The 19,123-nt window shown below is 41.8% G+C and overlaps 1 protein-coding gene across 2 annotated transcripts in view; it reads left to right on the forward strand.

Moving 5' to 3' along the window:
• The first annotated feature begins 1,043 nt into the window (after window positions 1-1,043).
• LOC131685654 (probable serine/threonine-protein kinase DDB_G0282963) overlaps window positions 1,044-19,123 on the forward strand; it is a 133,410-nt gene continuing 115,330 nt past the window's right edge. Inside the window, exon 1 of one of the 2 annotated variants that reach the window (XM_058969575.1) lies at window positions 1,044-1,873. Coding sequence is in view for 1 of the 2 variants with exons in the window: in XM_058969566.1 (XP_058825549.1) it covers window positions 16,345-16,352 (8 nt within the window). In the remaining variant the exon portion in view is untranslated. Of the gene's footprint in view, window positions 1,874-16,182; window positions 16,353-19,123 lie in introns of those variants that run through there. The other variant, XM_058969566.1, reaches the window with a different exon arrangement.

A 19,123-nucleotide genomic window follows, 5' to 3' on the forward strand; every position in this document is an offset into this window, starting at 1 on the left:
ATATAATTCTAGAAGTTTCATTTTCTCTGCCCGACTGTTGAATGGAAGCATGAGCGAGCGAGACAAAAAGATGCAAGCGTTGTTTTTATGGTGTGCTATTGTCTACCGGCGATGCAGCATTGTGGGATGCTTCTAGATGTTTCTGTTGCTGGTTTTTAGTGTTTCGTGATGGTGATGGAATGTTCTAGAATTTATAGGAATTTAATTTATGTGGGTATAGTACTCCAAATAATTTAGTATTAGGTATATGAATAGTTTGAAAATAGTTGCATGGTACAGTAATTATTTATACGGGGATTCAGAATCGAATTCCAGCCGGCTTAACTGCCCCCAAAGAAATCGATGGTTTAAAATTGATCAACGCAAGTCCTTCGTTGGACCAACGTTCGTTCAAGAGGTGTCTATTATTGGACCTGTGTTGGATGATTTTGAAACAAGTTTTTGTGCTTATGATAGTGACATTTTGGTTTGTGGCAAGTTCTCGTAAAGTACTCGCCATAATCATAAGCTTGTTCAGTACTCTTCCCAAAACAATGTAAAAAACAGTAATCAGATGGACGATATGTGTGGTCTAGATGGTGGAGTCACCACTCTGGCACTCAGTACAAACAGAGGCCGACGGAAGATAAACAAGGAAAAAACAGTAATCAGAAAATGTTTTTGATCGAATAAAGGGTACATTTTGTTGTTATTTTCAGCCGGGCAGCTCTTAACAGGTTTGCAATCTTTATTACTGCGGCAATAATCAATTCGAAACGTGACACAAGCATTAATATAAAATCCGTTTCGTGAAGTAAATTTTTCAATGTCCTTTCTTTTGACTTGAAAATTCACTTCATAATAGATGAAGCTGCGTTAAGCGTGTATGCTAGACACTTTCTCGGTTTGGCCCTTCTAAAACATCGATCATCCAACTGTCACCGTTCGCATTGACTGTCTTTGTTCCGCAATGGTATAACCGCATTAAACCGAGCAGGACAACTACACATGCCGAGAGCGAAGCACGGCACCAAACGAGAGAGCAAAAAAATCAGCAAATCAATCGATAAACAAGTAGCGAAAGAAAAACCACTCCGCAAGCAGCAATCGTTCGTTCGTCGCGTGAGTGATCTCCGTCGTTTTTGTCTTCGCAAAGTGCAAAGAAAAAACGGGTTGAATTTCGGTGAAGGTTGCCTGACAGAAAAGTGCTAGTCCTTCGACTAGAGGTGAAATTAATCGAGCAGCCATATCCCCGCAAGTGAATCTAGTTGTCAAACGGTGGAAAAAAGGTGTGAAAAAATCTCTTCCCCTATAATGTTCGATCCGTAGTGGGAGTGGAAAATCAATTTTTTCTTCGCGGAGTGCGGAGGCCTGCTCCAGCACTATACTCTTTCATTCCTGGAGCGAGGGGGGAGCTCGTGCCCCCGTTACAATTTTTCTTTGAGAGTCGTTGGGAAGGTGAAGAAGGCGTCAGTAAATGCAAATTAGAGGCATGATGGCAGCTCCATAGCGCCAGGGTTTTGCAATCGCTAGTAATGATTGAAGTGGTGGAATTTAAGGGGGTTGTAACAAAAGTGTAGTGATGTGATTTTCTATTTATTTCCCGTGTGTAGTGAATCCAGTGTCTGAAGAGTGAAAATTACTCATTCAACCTTTCGCGGAATGCTGGATTAAGGTGGTCTCTTGAGTATTGCCTAATAAGAAGCTGAAGAATTTTCCTGTCACGGAAGACGGAATCGAACCGACGGGGTTTGCCGAGGGCGTTTATTGTTCACCTACGCTGAAAATTGAAAGTAGTAGCTAAGTTCATAGTGGAGTCGTCAGCACAGGTTGTCACTTGGTCGGAGAGTACGCGGGAATAGATGGACACTGGCGTGGAGAACATCACCTGAAGGTATGTGACAATTATGACCTAATTAAAATCTGTCGAACTTCCGTTTTGGGGCTGAGTGCCTAAAGATCTTTTTATAATTTGCTTTGGGCTAATGGTAACTTTGCACAATTTGAGTAACATTGGAATTTGTATTCTATTTGTTCCCCCAAAGCGATGTGTAGTTTTTGATCAGGGTATATACTGCCGTTATATGCATAATAATTATAACAATTTTTGTCCAATGTTCTAGGGGGGGGGGGGGGGGGGGGGGAAGGGGTCCCTATATACACGGGACAATTGCGCGTAGAACGGCAGTATACACGCAAAAGTAAAACAACCGACAGAATAAGTTCTTTTAATTTAAATTTAGGTACTTTTGAGTTGTGCGTCACTTTCGTATTTATTAGTGTTGTCTAAAACAAAACGAGAGATTCAACTCAGTCGAGGTCTTCCGTGCAGTAGGGTACTTTCGAGTTATTTGGGGTATACTCAAAATTAAATAAATTCAACTTAAACTTAAATTACTTAAATTAAACTCGAGGTTGAGTTATAATTTTTGTTGCGGTTAAATGGAAACTACCTTCAACATGGTTTACCTAATTTTACCTTCCTGCACAATACCACGAGATTGAGTCAAAAGTACTCAATTTTAGGTAGTTTTTCGGTGGCGTGTAGTATGTCCGATTTTATCAGCCTCCTTTTTGAATGCCCATTCCATGCATGATCGACAACGACTAACCTGCTATGTATTCGATGGATTCACAAACGGACTGCAAACCGATGCTATTTACATGGATCTATCCGCGGCCTTTGTCAAATCCATGATATCGCAATAACTAGATAAACTCAGTATTCACGGTCAACTTCTTCACTGGACTCGCTCCTATCTCGATGGAAGGCAACTTCAAATCAGTATTAGGAACTTTTCTCGCTACATCCGGCATCCCGCAAGGAAGTCACCTCGGCCCAATAATATTTCTCCTCTATTTCAATGACATCAATAGCAAACTACAAGGACCCGCTTCTCCTTCGCCGACGATATGAAGATTTTTCGACAGATACAAGATTCAACCGATACCGAATTTCTTCACAGTGAACTGGACAGCTTCAGTACTCGGTGTGATGTGAACAGAATGGTTCTAGACCACCGGAGCAAATGCTCAATCGTCACGTTTGCCCGGAAACGTCGTCCGATTTAATTGTTCGACTCGAGCATTCCAAAACACTCACGTAAGGATCTTGGATTCATCTTGGATTCGGCACTAACGTTCAAACCACATATTTCATACATCGTGGAGAAGGCATCAAGACAGCTAGGGTTCATCTTCCGAATAACAAAAAAGCTTAGGGATGTATACTGTCATCAATTGCTTTACTGCGCGTTGATTCGCTCAACGTAACAGTATTGTTCTGCTGTTTGGAATCCATGCTACCAGAACGGGAATGACAGAATCGAGGCTGTCCAACGCGGGTTCATACGCTTGGGCCCCTGGACATCTCCCATGGCGAAACAGATTCCAACTGTCAACCTACGAAATCGGTTCCCAGTTAAATAACTCAGTATCCAGAGGGATTACTCTCGAGTCCTATTCGTCTCGGACTTGCGGCGTTCTAGAATTGTAGAGCTAACCACTGAAGACTCAAGCTCGCATTCACACACTACGTACTAACTTTTTGTGACTACCCTTTAGGAAAACCAACTACGGTCACGCAACGCTCGCGATCTTAACAGTGCAGGAAAAACACGTGGTGGTGGTGTGCTCATCGCTGTCTCTAATCGACTCTCGTTCAAACATAGAACCGACACACATAATCTCCTACAACCCTGGGTAAATATTCGTGGTCCCGGAACTAATATCTGTGCCGGTCGTGCTACGTACTTACTCTCTTCTGTGACTACCTTTTAGAAGAACCAACTATGGTCGCCACAGCGCTGTTACCGGACTTCAGCGAGTTTTCAATAGAATTGACACAGGATTCGACTTCTACTGGATCAGAAATGAAGGGTGTCGCTGTATAAAAGAGCCCCTTTGGGTATTTTTTGTTGAACATTTGACTGGGAGTAGTTTAGTGTGTATTGTTCACGCAGTATTTTTATCGCCGACAATTTTTCGAAAATAAGAAAAAATGGCGTCACTCGAAAAACAATGTCGCCAATTAATTATGCGCAGACACCTGAAAAATCCTCAACTCGCTCATCGGGACATCGGAAAACAACTCGGAACCGTGCAGTTAACGGTGATTCGTGTGATTAAACGTTGCTACCAAATCCTGAGTATCGAATGGAAGGAGAAATGCGGTCAGAATGGATGTTCTATTAGTGATCAGGATCTCAAGCGTGTAGTGAAAGCGTTTAAGCGGAGTCCCAATGCTTCGGTCAGGGATGTGGCCGAAAAGGTGAATCTGTCCAAGTCTTTCGTCCAGCCAGCCACAGACAGGGAGTGACTGCATACACCCAGGTTTTTTACGCGGTTTTTTGCGCGGTTTTTTACGAGGTTTTTTTACGCGGATTTTCCAATTAACGCGGTTTTTGCAAAAATATTCTAAGTCCTTTTGAATGCAAAAGACTTAGACTTTTTTCTGAAAAAGTCCTTTTAAATGCAAAGAACTTAGAAGAATTTTGGCAGTTTTTATTTCGCGCGGATTTCGCCATTAACACGGTTTTGCACAAAATATTCTAAGTCCTTTTAAATGCAAAAGACTTAGAGGATTGTCGGAAAGATGGAAGACGGGTCTGGAAGATTCCTTATGGCCCGCACCCCAACAATATGGGTATTTTCGGAATGGATTTGAAGAGTAGGTGCCAGAAATTGACTTTTGGCGTCATTTTGAAATCCAAGATGGCGACTTCCGGTTCAGTGAAATTCTCTATAACCCAATCAATATGGGTATTTTCGGAATGGTCTTGAAGAGTAGGTACCAGAAATTTATGTTTGGCGCCATTTTGAAATCCAAGGTGGCGACTTCCGATTTAGCGAAATTCGCTATAACCCAATCAATATGGGTATTTTCGGAATGGTCTTGACGAGTAGTAGACAAAGATCGTTGTTTGACGCCATTTTGAATTCCAAGATGGCGACTTCCGGGTTAACCACATTCAGTATAAACCAGTCAATATGAGTGTTTTTGGAATGATCTTAACGAGCAGGTTCCAAAAATTGATTTTTGACGCCATTTTTAAATCCAATATGGCGATTTCAGATTTCGCGAAATTCGCTATAACTAGGGTTGTGGTACCGGTAATACCGGTACCGAAAATCCCGGGAATACCGACCCATTTTGGTACCGCAATACCGGTACTGAACAAAAGCCAGTACCGGTATTTTCGGCACTATACAATTTTTTATGACAAATATGTTAACTGTGCAGGGGGATCTGTTTCAAAATATCGGTCTGCAAGATAACGTTTAATTATATTAATTTTGCTTCTAGATAAATCATTGAGATAACACCTTTGTGTGGGAATGAGGTGGGGCCATCATCATAATAATTCTAGAAGTTAAAGTTTTATTAGCGACATTCTGATTAGTTTCCATTATTCACTGGGTGGCGCGTAATAAGACTATGGTCTAAGTCATGTCTGTATTTGGTTTGCTCTTAAACCTTTATCTATAAAAGAACGAACAGCGATTTAGTAGCTAACAGTTTTAGGCTTGGTGAACAGCTTCAAATGGGGCAATTTGTGATTATTGGTGATCGGAAAATCCAGCAAAACTCCATAGTTTACAGGAAAGCAAGGAGCCTTGATATGCATTAGAGAATAGTAGGCAAACGACATAAAGGTCGAAACCAATTTTCAGAAAAGCAAGAGAGGAAATGCGATTAACCTGCTCGGATTTACTGCCATTTTCGCTTTGATTTACTGTTGTTAATAGGGTTTCATACATTTACCATCTGTTCAAGTCGACGAAAGTCGCACCACTTAGCAGTTATTGATTTCAAAGTGGCCTATATTTCGAAACAAAAGAAGGTGCCCTATACGAAAAATATCTACTGTGAAATGAGTCTTGCCATTCCGGAGCAATTAAAAACAATAAACATGTTTTTTGATCAGCACAAATCAATCATCTGAGAATAAGATCACCAGTTTGAGCATTCAATTTCAGTTTGAAGTTTTTTTTTCGAATTTTTTAAGAAAATTCGAGTACCGGTACTACCGGTACTGAGGGCTTCAGTACCGTAGTACCGGTTCTCGCCAAAAAGGGTTGGTACTGCGAACCCTAGCTATAACTCAATCAATATTGGTATTTTTGGAAGTTGAAGTTGTAGTACAAATAGTTTTAATTAAACAGTTGAATTTATTTAAATTTAAGCAATATGTTTAATTTGAATAAATTCAAACCCCCAACTCACACCACATACGTCTCTTTCTTCTCTCTCTCTCTTCCATTCTCACCGCACTTTCCTGGATGAACACAAAAAAATATTTTGCATTTTGCTGGTTTATGATTAGATCTTGTATTTGAGGGTGATTTAGATTATTGCCCAAATTTTTCATGCAGGAATTTCGGTAAACCAGAAGTCGCCATCTAGAATTTTAAAATGACGGCGAACATCGACGTTTGTCTGCTACTCGTCAAAACCATTCCAAAAATACTCATGTTGATCGAGTTGGAAGAATCGGAAGCCGCCATTTGGGATTTGAAAATGGCGCCAAAAATCGATTTTCATGGAAAACCTTGCGGGGAAGGTGCAGATTTATTTATTCCTGGCACCTACTGGTCAAGACCATTCCGAAAATACTCATATTGATTGGGTTACAGCAAATTTCGCTAAACCGGATTTCGCCATCTTGGATTGCAAAATGGCGACAAAAATCAATTTCTGGCACCTACTCCTCAAGACCATTCCGAAAATACCCATATTGATTGGGTTATAGCGAATTTCGCTAAAACCGGAAGTAGCCATCTTTGATTTCAACATGGCTCTAAACAGCGATTTCTGGAACCTACTCTTCAAGACCATTCCGAAAATACCCATATTGTTGGTGTGCGAGCCTTTCAGACCCGTCTCTTCCATATTTCCGAAAATCTTCTAAGTCTTTTGCTGAGAGTTTATTTTTGCGCGGATTTTCGAATTAACGCGGTTTTTTACGTGGATTTTCCAATTAACGCGGTTTTTTACGCGGATTTTCCAATTAAAGTGGTTTTTTAACGCGGATTTTTAACGCGGTACGTATTCTCCGCGTAAAAAAACTAAAAAAACCTGGGTATACATGCAAAATGCAGAAGGCTCTAAATCGTGACAAACGGCAAAATACAGTGGTAAAGTCACGGGCCTGGCAACTGTCAGATGCTGACGAAGCCTCATTGTTTCATCATGGATATAAGACTTACGTCAAAGGGGACTTCCGGCAGCTTTCGGGGCTACTGTCGTTCACCGCCGAACACAAGTTTAATGTTCCGGAGGAAGTAAGAAAGTCGAAATTTTCAACGTTTGTCAAAAAATACATGATTTGGCAAGCGGTCTGCTCGTGTGGCGAACGGAGTGTTCCGTTTGTTACTACCGGGACTGTAAATGGTGAGATCTACCTCAAGAAGTGTCTACAGAAGCGTCTGTCTCCGCTGTTGAAGCAACACGAAGGCTCGTCGATCTTTTGGTCTAGCTTCGTGTCACTATTCAAATGTTGTCGTAGAGTGTTACGAAGCCAACGGGGTCACTATCGTACCCAAGGACATGAACGCACCGAAACTAAGGCCCATCGAAAAATACTGAACAATTATGAAGCAGGCACTACTGAAGCATTCCAAGGAGGTTCAATCTGAGGAAGACATGAAGAAAAAGTGGGTTTCCGTACAGAACAAGCTGCAGCCAGATTTTGTACAGAACCTAATGAGTGGAGTTAAGTGTAAGGTGCGAGCGTACGGTTAGGGTATTGAAGTTGAATGAACGAAATATGCCAAAAGCTTACTAATGGATTATATGTTATTGTCTAAAAAAAGGATTGAAAAGGATCGGTCCACTAGGTAATTTTCCAGAGCGTTTTTTTCATGATGCAATTTGATATGGGACACCCTTTAGAATTCGCAGCCTCGGAACGTGAATATGACTACAAAAACTTAGAATTCGGCTAATCGATCACTGGAGACAATTTTAGCATGCTACTTGAATTATACAATCGCTTCTGCGGTCTTCCACTGGTACCTGCAAGTTTCGAACGAGTGTGGCAATTTCATCAGAATAGATGCATCAGGTTGCGTCAAACGTTCCAATCTTTTTTCAGCTTTCTGCAACTCTTCGTGTATTAAACATACACTACCTACAGTTTCCTACCACTGTTAAACTAGTGACAGTTATCTGTACAGAGATACAAACGGGAATCTTCTCACGGACCAGTGTGAGGTGATCCAGAGGTGGCGGCAGCACTACGAAGAACACCTGAACGGCGATGCAGCAGACGATGAGGATGGCACGGTAACGCACCTGGGAGCACGCGCGGAAGACATTACACTACCGGCTCCGGATCTCCAAGAAATCCAGGAGGAGATTAGCCGGCTCAAAAATAATAAAGCCGCTGGGGTTGACCAAATACCAAGCGAGCTACTAAAACACGGTGGCGAGCCACTGGCTAAAGCGCTGCACTGGGTGATTACCAAGATTTGGGAGGAGGAGATTTTACCGGAGGAGTGGATGGAAGGTGTCGTGTGTCCTATCTACAAAAAGGGCAACAAGCTGGATTGCTGTAATTACCGAGCAATCACCCTGCTGAACGCCGCCTACAAGGTACTCTCCCAAATACTATGCCGTCGACTATCACCAATTGCAAGAGAGTTCGTGGGGCAGTACCAGGCGGGTTTCATGAGCGAACGATCTACCACGGACCAGGTGTTCGCTCTTCGTCAAATACTGCAGAAATGGCGCGAGTACAATGTGCCCACACATCATTTGTTCATCGACTTCAAAGCCGCATACGACACTATCGATCGAGATCAGCTATGGCAGATTATGCACGAGTACGGATTCCCGGACAAACTGACGCGATTAGTGAAGGCGACGATGGATCGGGTGATGTGCGTAGTACGTGTCTCAGGGACGCTCTCGAGTCCCTTCGAATCACGCAGAGGGTTACGGCAAGGTGATGGTCTCTCGTGTCTGTTATTCAACATCGCGCTGGAAGGTGTAATAAGAAGAGCAGGGATCGACACGAGTGGTACGATTTTCACAAAGTCCGTTCAGCTACTTGGCTTCGCCGATGACGTTGATATTATTGCACGAAACTTTGAGAAGATGGAGGAAGCCTACATCAGACTGAAAAGAGAAGCCAAGCGCGTCGGACTTGCCATCAACACGTCGAAGACAAAGTACATGATAGGAAGAGGTTCACGAGAAGAGAATGAGAACCGCCCGCTTCGAGTTTGCATCGGTGGCAACGAAATCGAGGTGGTTGAAGAGTTCGTGTACTTGGGCTCACTGGTGACCGCCGACAATGATACCAGCAGAGAGATTCGTAGACGCATCGTGGCAGGAAATCGTGCTTACTTTGGCCTCCGCAAGACACTTCGGTCGAACAGAGTTCGCCGTCGTACGAAGTTAACCATCTACAAGACGTTGATTAGACCGGTAGTTCTCTACGGGCACGAGACCTGGACCATGCTCGTGGAGGACCAACGCGCACTTGGTGTCTTCGAACGGAAAGTGCTGCGTACCATCTACGGTGGAGTGCAGATGGAAGACGGCACATGGAGACGGCGAATGAACCATGAGTTGCATCAGCTGTTGGGGGAGCCGCCCATCTGTCATACCGCGAAAATCGGACGACTACGGTGGGCCAGGCACAGGCAGAATGTTGGACAATAGCCCGGTGAAAACGGTTCTCAATTGCAATCCGACCGGTACAAGAAGACGTGGCGCGCAGCGAGCACGATGGATCGACCAGGTGGAAGACGATTTGCGGACCCTTCGCAGACTGCGTGGCTGGCGACGCGCGGCCATGGACCGAGTGGAATGGAGGAATCTTTTGTATACGGCACAGGCCACTTCGGCCTTAATCTGTTATTAAATAAATAAAGTTATCTGTACAGAATTTCGTACATGATGGAACTGTATGAAGGTGGTTTCCGCTAGTTTAGGTTACATATTCATTTTCAATAAATGTTTCATCTCGCGATCAAAAGGATGGATACCACAATATTTAAAATCAACAGCCTGCTTTGCTTATGGCTCCAAGCACATAACTGACAAATTGTCGATCTATTGAACATAGTGTGTTAAGTTTTTATCACTTGTTTGTAGAATTGAAATGCTCAGTGCAAAAACGGTCGAGCTCGAAAAAGAACTCAAACATTTTGTTAATTGCTTTATATAACAATATGTTTCAAAGAGCTTAACATTTTCACAGTAACCTATAAAAATATTAAATTGTTTTAAAAGTATTCTATTTCTAGAACTTGAAAAAATGTCGACCATAAAACACAAATTCTTGGTAAATAAAACCTTGGTTTCGTACAAATTATATAGGTTTATTTATTTGTTGTAAATACATAAAAAGTGTACGGCTCCGTTAAGCTCAAGCATCCAAGCGTGCCAATTAAACGAATTAAAGAAAAAGCAGAGAATTATGATGTTTCAAATGTGCATGATCCAAGCCCAACTTGACTCCATCATCCAGCCTAGCATAAGCTAGACTCTTTGTATTTTTCCACCTAAAGAGGTCGATATAGGAAAAAAGTCTATTCTATAGTGCCGCACAACAGGAAAAAACTTATTCCAGTGCTGTGCCTCCAGGCGGCATCCAGAACACAAAAAACCTAGACCAAAATAGGTCAACGACAAAACATCGCCATTGTTATTACCGGCATTGTACTTACGCAGTCGTTGGTAGCTAGGCAGGTAGGCAGGCATGCAACTGTCCTAGTACCTGTTATATTGAGAAATACAATTACTTGCTACCCGTCAACCCGCAAATGCTTTACGAATGAAGATTGCTCGGCAGGTCCACAAATTGAATAGCAGCTCAACAGTAGTAATAGGGTTAAAAGGTCGCGCTCACTATGCGATGCGTTGCCTCTGGGTCCGCGTGATGGATGCTTACGTCAAGGGGCAAAAACACGTGTCCTTTCGGTAACGTGCCGCGGCGGTAGGTTATTTACATACCTACTCGTTTTTTTCTCTCCTAAATGTTACTGTTGGTATGTTTCAGCTGCACGGTGCAGAAAAAAACGGCGACGAAGTAAAATGCGTTTGTGGAATTTTAGGCGTGTGAGACAATTACGGCACCATCTACCTTATGATTGACTTTTTGAGTTGAGCAGGTGTCTGTTACGTCTGATTGTTGTGAAGTTGTCATAAAATAGGGTAAGAATTTAGAAGAATCATTGTCTGTAATCTGAGTGCTCGTCAAATTGAAATAGTTTTAATATCATTTTAAATTTATTGTGACTAACTGGTGTATGAGTTTTGTTTCGAATTTTCCAATTAATGTAACAAGAAATCCACCGAGCATTCTCGACAGTCGGTTGCCCAGAGCAATTAATCCATGATAAAGCAATTAGCAAAATTACTTTCCAAAGGGTATCATCTGGCTAAATCACAATTAAAACGCTTTGTCGTGACGATCGTGCAAATTAGTTGAAGAATTTGAGTCTAGACTGCGTCTCATCAGAATCCGACACTAACTTAGAGCCAGGACTAAGTTAGCGCCGGATTTACACTAGCTTTAAAAATGTAGATACTATTTGTGTGGTAATAGTCCTGAGCAGACCCCTAGTCAAGCGTGATGTCCAGTAAGCAAAGAAGCTTTTCATTCAAATTTCCTAGGGAGAAATATTGCAATCACGCTATAATCGATCTTTGGTTCTAACGGATATCATCTTCATTCCTTTAGGTTCGAGTACTGAATCAGGATTCTTCAGCTACAGCTTGATCAACATCTATGCACCGACAAACGATAAACCCGATGACGTGAAGGACGCGTTTTACGAGTGTCTCGACAAAACCTACGGAGAGTGCCCAAAGCATTACGTGAAAATTGTTATCGGGGACGCCAACGCTCAGTCTCGGTAGAGAGGACTTTTTCCGTTCAATCATTGGTAAGGAGAGCCTTCACTCTGTAACCAATGACAACGGCCTGAGACTAGTGACCTTCGCTGCAGCTAGAGGGATGGCCATCAGCAGCACTTACTTTGCACGCAAAGACACCACCACGTAAGCACACCTGGATGCACCCGAATGGCGAAACTTGCAATCAAATAGACCATGTCCTGGGGGACGGCCGACACTTCTCGGATGTTATAGATGCGAGGACCTTCAGAGGACCAAACATCGACTCTGATCACTGGTCTCGTTGTCAGTAAGATTGGAGCACGGTTATCAACCGTAGCGAACTCAAGAACTCCGTTGCGTTTCAATACCCAGCGCTGCTCAGCAGAAGGTGTGACGGACGAGTACCGCCAGAAGCTTGATGAGCGGATGAGGGGAATCAACGTAAAGGGCGAATACGAAATTATTGCGACACATGCAACAGGGCATAACTTTTTTACCATTGGGTAAAATCAACCAAATTTTGCACACTTTCTCATTGATGTGTATTGCTTACATGCTGTCAAACCCGAAGTCGTGTTTTTCAATTCAACGAAAATGGAGGTGAACCAACGCGAGTCGAGAAAACAAATTCTTTCCAATCACCTGGAATTTTCTGACCTGTCGCACCGGCAGTTGGGAAAAATGTTGAACATTCACCATTCAACCGTCTCCAGAGTGTTGAAGCGGTTTCAGGAGCGGTTGACGTTGGACCACGGCAGAGGAGCTGGAAGAAAACCGGGATCGGAGAGCAAAAAGACGGAGGGAAAGGTGAAGCGGATGATTAAAGCAAATCCCAACGTCTCAAACCGTGATTTGGCTAAAAAGATCGGCATGTCGCAGAGCTACGTCCAGAATGCAAAGAAGATAGCTGGACTACATACATACAAGGTACAGAACTTCCCAAACCGCGATGAGCGGCAACAATCGACGGCTAAAACTCGGGCACGGAAGCTCTACGAGAAGATGCTGACAAAATATGGCTGCTGTGAGATGGACGACGAAACGTATACAAAAGCCGATTTTAAGCAAATTCCGGGGTTGAAGTTTTTCACCGGCAAGAGCATGTTCTATGTGGACGACAAATTTAAGAAGAAGAAAATGTCGAAGTTCGCCTCCAAATGTCTCATTTGGCAGGCCATCTGCTCTTGCGGACTGAGGAGTGAGCCTTTCATGACAAAGGGCACAGTAAATGGCGAGATCTACAAATCTGAGCGCCTCGAGAAGCGCCTTTTCCCGTTCTTGCAGAAGCACGACAAAGCTCCGCTATTTTGGCCAGATTTGGCATCATGCCACTATTCTAAAAGTGTCCTGGAATGGTATGAGGCCAATTCTGTTCATTTTGTTCCAAAGGACATGAGCCCGCCAAACTGTCCGGAGCTGCGCACGGTAGAGCAGTACTGGGCAATGAACTTCGGAAGAGCAAGAAGACAGTCAAAGACGAGAAGGACATGTTGAGAAACTGGTACCGGATGACACTTTAAAGATTTTGATGGAGGGTAACCTTAACAATCTGTGGGAGTCAATTCACGGAGCGGTGAGCACAGCAGTGCTAGAACCAATAGGTACTGCTCAGAGACGACCCAGAAACGGTTGGTTCGATGAGGAGTGACGGATGAGAAAAATGCTGCCAGAAGCCGGATGTTAGTGTCTGGTACCCGCCAGAACAGAGAACGGAAGCAAGAGGAGCCGAAAACAGAATTCACCGCAGAAAGAAAAAAACAGTATGAGGAGAACGTCATTACTGAGGCGCAAAACAGTATGGAAGAAAATGATATGCGGAAATTGTATGCAACTGTCAATGGCGTACGGAGAAAAACAGCGCCGTCTCCCGTCAAGTGCAATGACCGTGAAGGTAACTTGCTGACAGATAAAACAATGGTAGCAGCCAGGTGGAGAGAGCACTTCGAGACATTGCTGAATGGTGAGAATGTTAGCGCGTCAACGAACGGTGAAAAAGGCAACCAAAGAGCTGAAAACTTTAAGGCTGCTGGAAAGGGCGAGCTCCTGGCCGAACTTTTCAAACACGGTAGTAAGCAGCTGCACGAAATACTTCACCGTACTCTTTTGAAGGTGTGGGAAGAACTACCTGCTGACTGGCTAGAGGGCCTCATTAGTCAAGTGAGCCAATTATCGAGGAATATCGCTCCTCAATTCAGCGTTCAAAATTATGCCACGTATTCTGTTCAACAGACTGAGGCCTAGGAGGAGTCTTTCGAGGCCGATCAATAACGGATCAAATGTTTACCCTGCGACAGATGCTAGATAAAATCCCGGGAATACAACTTGCAGACACACCATCTGTTTATTGATTTCAAAGCAGCTTACGATTCAGCGGAAAGAAACGAGTTATGACAGATAATGGTAGAACATGGTTTTCCAACGAAACTGATTAGACTGATTCGTGCAACGCTGGATGGATCGAAATCAAGTGTTCGGGTTGCGGATGAGATTTCGACATCCTTCGTAACCTTAGACGGATTGAAGCAGGGTGACGCGCTGTCAAACTTGCTGTTCGTTGTTGCTCTTGAATGTGCCATCAGGAGAGCAGGCGTGCCAAGGAACGGTACCATCGTCACTTGGTCGCATATGCTCCTAGGGTTTGCGGACGATATTGATATCATTGGAATCGATCACCGAGCCATGGAAGAGGCATTCGTACCTTTTAAAATGGAGACAGCAAGAATTGGTCTCACAATCAACACCAGCAAGACGAAGTACATGATAGCTGTAGAAATACGTTGGTCCAATTGTGATGTTGGTGGCGAAGTGGTTTAGGTGGTTGATAAATTTGAAGTAGTGGAAGAATTTGTGCATCTTGGAACTCTAGTGACGTGCGATAATGATGTTATCCGCGAGGTGAAAAGGCGTCTTGCAGCTGCAAATAGAGCTTTTTACGGACTTCGTTGCCAACTTAAGTCCCGTAGTTTGCAGACGAAGACAAAATTCGCGTTGTACAAGACATTGATAGTTCCGGTTACGGCCACGAAACGAGGACGTTAAAGGAAATTGATCGTAGAGTACTCAACAGTACTCGGCGGTAAAAAAAAGAAAATGGCATCTGGCGGTGTCGCATGAATCACACGTTATACCAAGTATATAAAGGAGTGGATATTGTCAAGCTAATAAAAAAACGGCAGGCTGCGGTGGGCTGGTCATGTGCCACGAATGCCAGAAGCACGACATGCGAAGATAATATTCAGTAGAGAACCGGGAAGAGGCCGATGACTCCGTGGCAGGCCGCGTACACGATGGCTGTTTGCAGTGGAAAAGGACCTAAAAGCACACACAATGTCCAGGGTGACTGGAAGAGATTGGCCCAGGACCGGGTCCAGTGGAGAAGAATTCTTCACTCGGCATAGATTCAACGAAGCGGATTGTTGCCCATCAAGCATCAAGTAACTGAACCAGGTCAAACGAACACTTGAGTAGGCTGAAAATAGAAAATGTCACCTCCCATTTCGCGATCTGACAGCAGGGTTACCATATTCACAGATGTTGCTGTAATGTCACTGTAATTTTTTCACGACTTTTGATCACGGATGACAGATTTTTAGCATTTTGTTAAAAATTTCACAGATTTTTGGAAATATTGTGATTTTCGCAGATTTTTTGGGAATTTAACACAGATTTTTGCAGATTTTTTTTCTTTTTCCTTCATCACAGATGGTAAACAGATTTTTTTGACCGAAACACAGATTTGATGTGGCTTCCCTGTCTGATAGGTGACAATATTTTTTTCAATTCTGAATTAAATCAAACTTGTAATGAAATTATTTCACATATAAAAAAAATAAAAAATTATTTAGAATAATTCCCAAAAAACTTAAATGGAACGAAATAAATTATTAGTGTCTATATTATACGGGAAGAATCTGTTATTATTCCCGGAAGCAAGTAAAAATACACGCATGCGCTCTTCTAGGCTCTTCCCTTCGCCAGGTTATTTTTGCCATAATTCGCGTGTACACAAATTGCCTTCCTCGAAATGGAGCTAGCTACTGGTCTGGTACATACATTCTGCCATCTCTTCACATGGATCTTTCCTGCTTAAAAGAGCTTTTTCGTGTCAGTATTTTGGAAAACATTTCGCTTTGTTTTCGGCAATGACGTCCGACTGGGCGTGCAACTCGGGTAACTCCGGTAACTCACAGTGTACTGACCAGCGATGACATTTCGTGTCGTGAGTTCTTCACCTGCAATGTTGGCGAAGCGGTATGTGGTGGATTGGCGGAGATGGCACTCATATATTCGTAATATCAAAAAATAGACAGCAGTGATTCATACTTGGTATGTGCTAGAAATCAAGTTCAATATTACATAGTTTTAATATGTTTTGGAAAAGAGGATGTTTACAGATCAACACTTTCGTATTCGGTTTGTTAGATCAATGAAAGGAATGACGAAGCGTTTGTGCGATACGTGGAACTGAGTGTGAAGAATTTTTTTCCCGGTTGCATATCTTCAAGGCGTAGATGCTCGCGTAAGTGAGAGCCAATGGCTTCCGGTGTTATCGTTAGGAATAGTAATTTGTAATTTGTACTTTTATTGCGTACAAAAATCTGTTAGTTTACACTGTACATCAGGTCAAGGAAAGGTAGTTTTGGTTAGAGTTAACAACATTAGGGGCGAATAGTTTTCAAATTATTATGTTCCTGTAACCCCGAGCAGAGTGGAAGCATATCTATAGGTGTTATGTACTCGATTGAACCTTTCCTTTTTTAATAGCTAAGTGTATACTGCTTCAATTTATTGTAAAATATGCGCAATTTATAATTCATTGCTTGATCGAAGATGTGCTCGGGAATTAATTGATTTTTTGGTTGATCAATCAGTATACTCGTGATATAGATATTTTTTCGGTAAACATACGATTTGGGCGTAAAAGCCATCGGTCAAAATTCGTTTTGATCAGAAATTCGGTTATTCGACAATCACAGATGTTGGTAGTAAACAAAAGAGAAAGGTTTTTTTTATTCACTGTTATGGACTGTGCACAGCCAATACCGGGTTGCTGGAAGTTCCAATCAAAACGAATTTTGACAGTTGGCTTTTACGCCGTAATCATGTGTTTGTCGAGTTTTCATGTTTTATTATCAAAGTAGGGCATATTTTACCTAAACGAATTTTTTTCTACAATAATTACAATTCATTCTAAAATCTTATCTTCAAAAAACTATCAAAAATTTAATGCCAAATGTACTGAATATTTTTGTACTTGCTATTTAGTTCCGTTCCGTTTCGTTTTTAAATACATTATTACGTATAGCAGAAAGCTACTCACATGATTTCGATTCGCAGCTACTCGCAATAAAAAATAAAACGACCAATCTCACTGTATTTGATCAAATCTGCCTCTGGCTTTGCTGCATGTATGGTGTCGCTCCAGTCGATCGTATAATGCCGGCTAGCTAGCGCCAAGTTGGAGTCAAATTCAAATACATAAAATAAACCAAAATGCCATCTCAATTGCCAACGATTTCAGGCACAGCGGCGACGACGAAGTTATTCGTCTTACAATGAGCTTCCTACACTCTGATGCGAATCGTATGTAGGTAGGTAGGTAGGAGGCAGTTCAGCGCTGACCAAATTTGGAACTGTTCGTTTGTTCGTTCGTCAAGAGGCGGTTTGCCGAACGGGTAATCAATGAGGGGGGCGATGATTCATGCGGGCAGGTTAAATAAAAAGAAAGGGGACATTTTGGTAAGAATCGATTGATGAATCTTAAATTGAGAACAGTGGTACTGAATTTGCGGCACAGTCCTTGGAGGTGCATTGACTGCTTTCAGGGAGTACTGGAGACAAAAAAATGTAGGGTAGACGAGCCCCAATTCATCTCAGCCCCTATATTTATCTTATTTTCTTTTAACACAGCTTCAAATAAGGAATACAACAACACCATTTCAGATAATCTACCGTTTATGTAGTGAGATAAATTTGGGAAGTTTTCTTAATCTTTTAACATTCATCAAATAAATGATGCAAACTTGTAATAATTTGAAAATAAAGCACTGAAAATATTTTTTCCCAATTTCTAGTCTTGAAACTAACGACGAAACGAATTTACGATTCTTCACTTCATTTCAACCAAGTCACTCGTTTCAGAAGTTAAAACACTCAGTTTAAAGTGAGGAAATAATGAGATGATTTTTTTCCTCTAAATTTTGATATGTTTACGTACTATTAATGGTCCGAAAAATGCAGCATCTAGCCTGTAAAGGAGATTGTGGCATCAATTCTCGACATGAAAACTTCAGAAATGAATTTAGATTTCTAGGACCACTAAAATCCTTAACTCCAGAGATTCAGCGGGCCTTCGAATTTTTGATTAGGATTGACTCTGGAGGTGTTTATTGATGTACACAAATGTGACAAACTATTCTTCTCAGTCCTTGATGTTACCCTTATTTCTGAATTAAAGAAAAACAAGTTATCTTCGTATCAAGCCGATGTTATTTTTTGTAAATTTTGAACAAGTTTTCACTTCAATTGATTAAAACTTTCAAATTGTAGAATGGTTTATTTCATTTGTCTGATTAAATAAATTTTTAAAGCATTTTTTATGGGATTTGATCAGAAAATTGTGCATTCTTGCCGAAAATGTTTACATACACAATTACAGGCAGATTCATATTCCAACTTTGTGATGTCCTGAGAGAAAACAAAAGGTCGAATGAGAAAAGGCCGGAATCGCCACAAGTTAAAAGACAGAAGGTCAAACAAAATGAAAATTACAACTTTTAATATTTGCGAACAAATACCTTTTAAAGTACGACAAATTAAATATAATATTTTCGCATGTTGAGCTCAAAGTTTTCTTGTGACAATTAATTTATTTTTAAAACAGAAATAAGACTTTAAATTAAAGGCAGTTTTCTGAGAAGGATGAATTCTTGTTTTTGACAATATGACTGAAGCCTAAAAAAATATATTTTTAGTCTATTTGGAATCGTTTTCTGTGCTGCATATTATAGTGAAACAAAGTTTGCTTGCAAGGGGGCATCGCTTCCGAGACAAAACTTTCCAAATATGAAGGTTCCGCAAAAATTTTGCTTGCATTTTTCTTAAATTAGTTGCGCTATCAGAGATATTTTTACGAGATTGTAGTTTATGTGGACGACAAATGAATGTTGGCCAGCTTTTGAATGACGTAACTCCAGAATGTTTTGATTGAAATAAAAGAAACTTCAGCCGATTATTTGTGTTTATCTCAGCAAAATTATTCATTTGATTAATTTGCATCATGAAATCACC

Source organism: Topomyia yanbarensis, chromosome 1, assembly GCF_030247195.1.
Source record: "Topomyia yanbarensis strain Yona2022 chromosome 1, ASM3024719v1, whole genome shotgun sequence".
Taxonomy (NCBI): domain Eukaryota; kingdom Metazoa; phylum Arthropoda; class Insecta; order Diptera; family Culicidae; genus Topomyia; species Topomyia yanbarensis.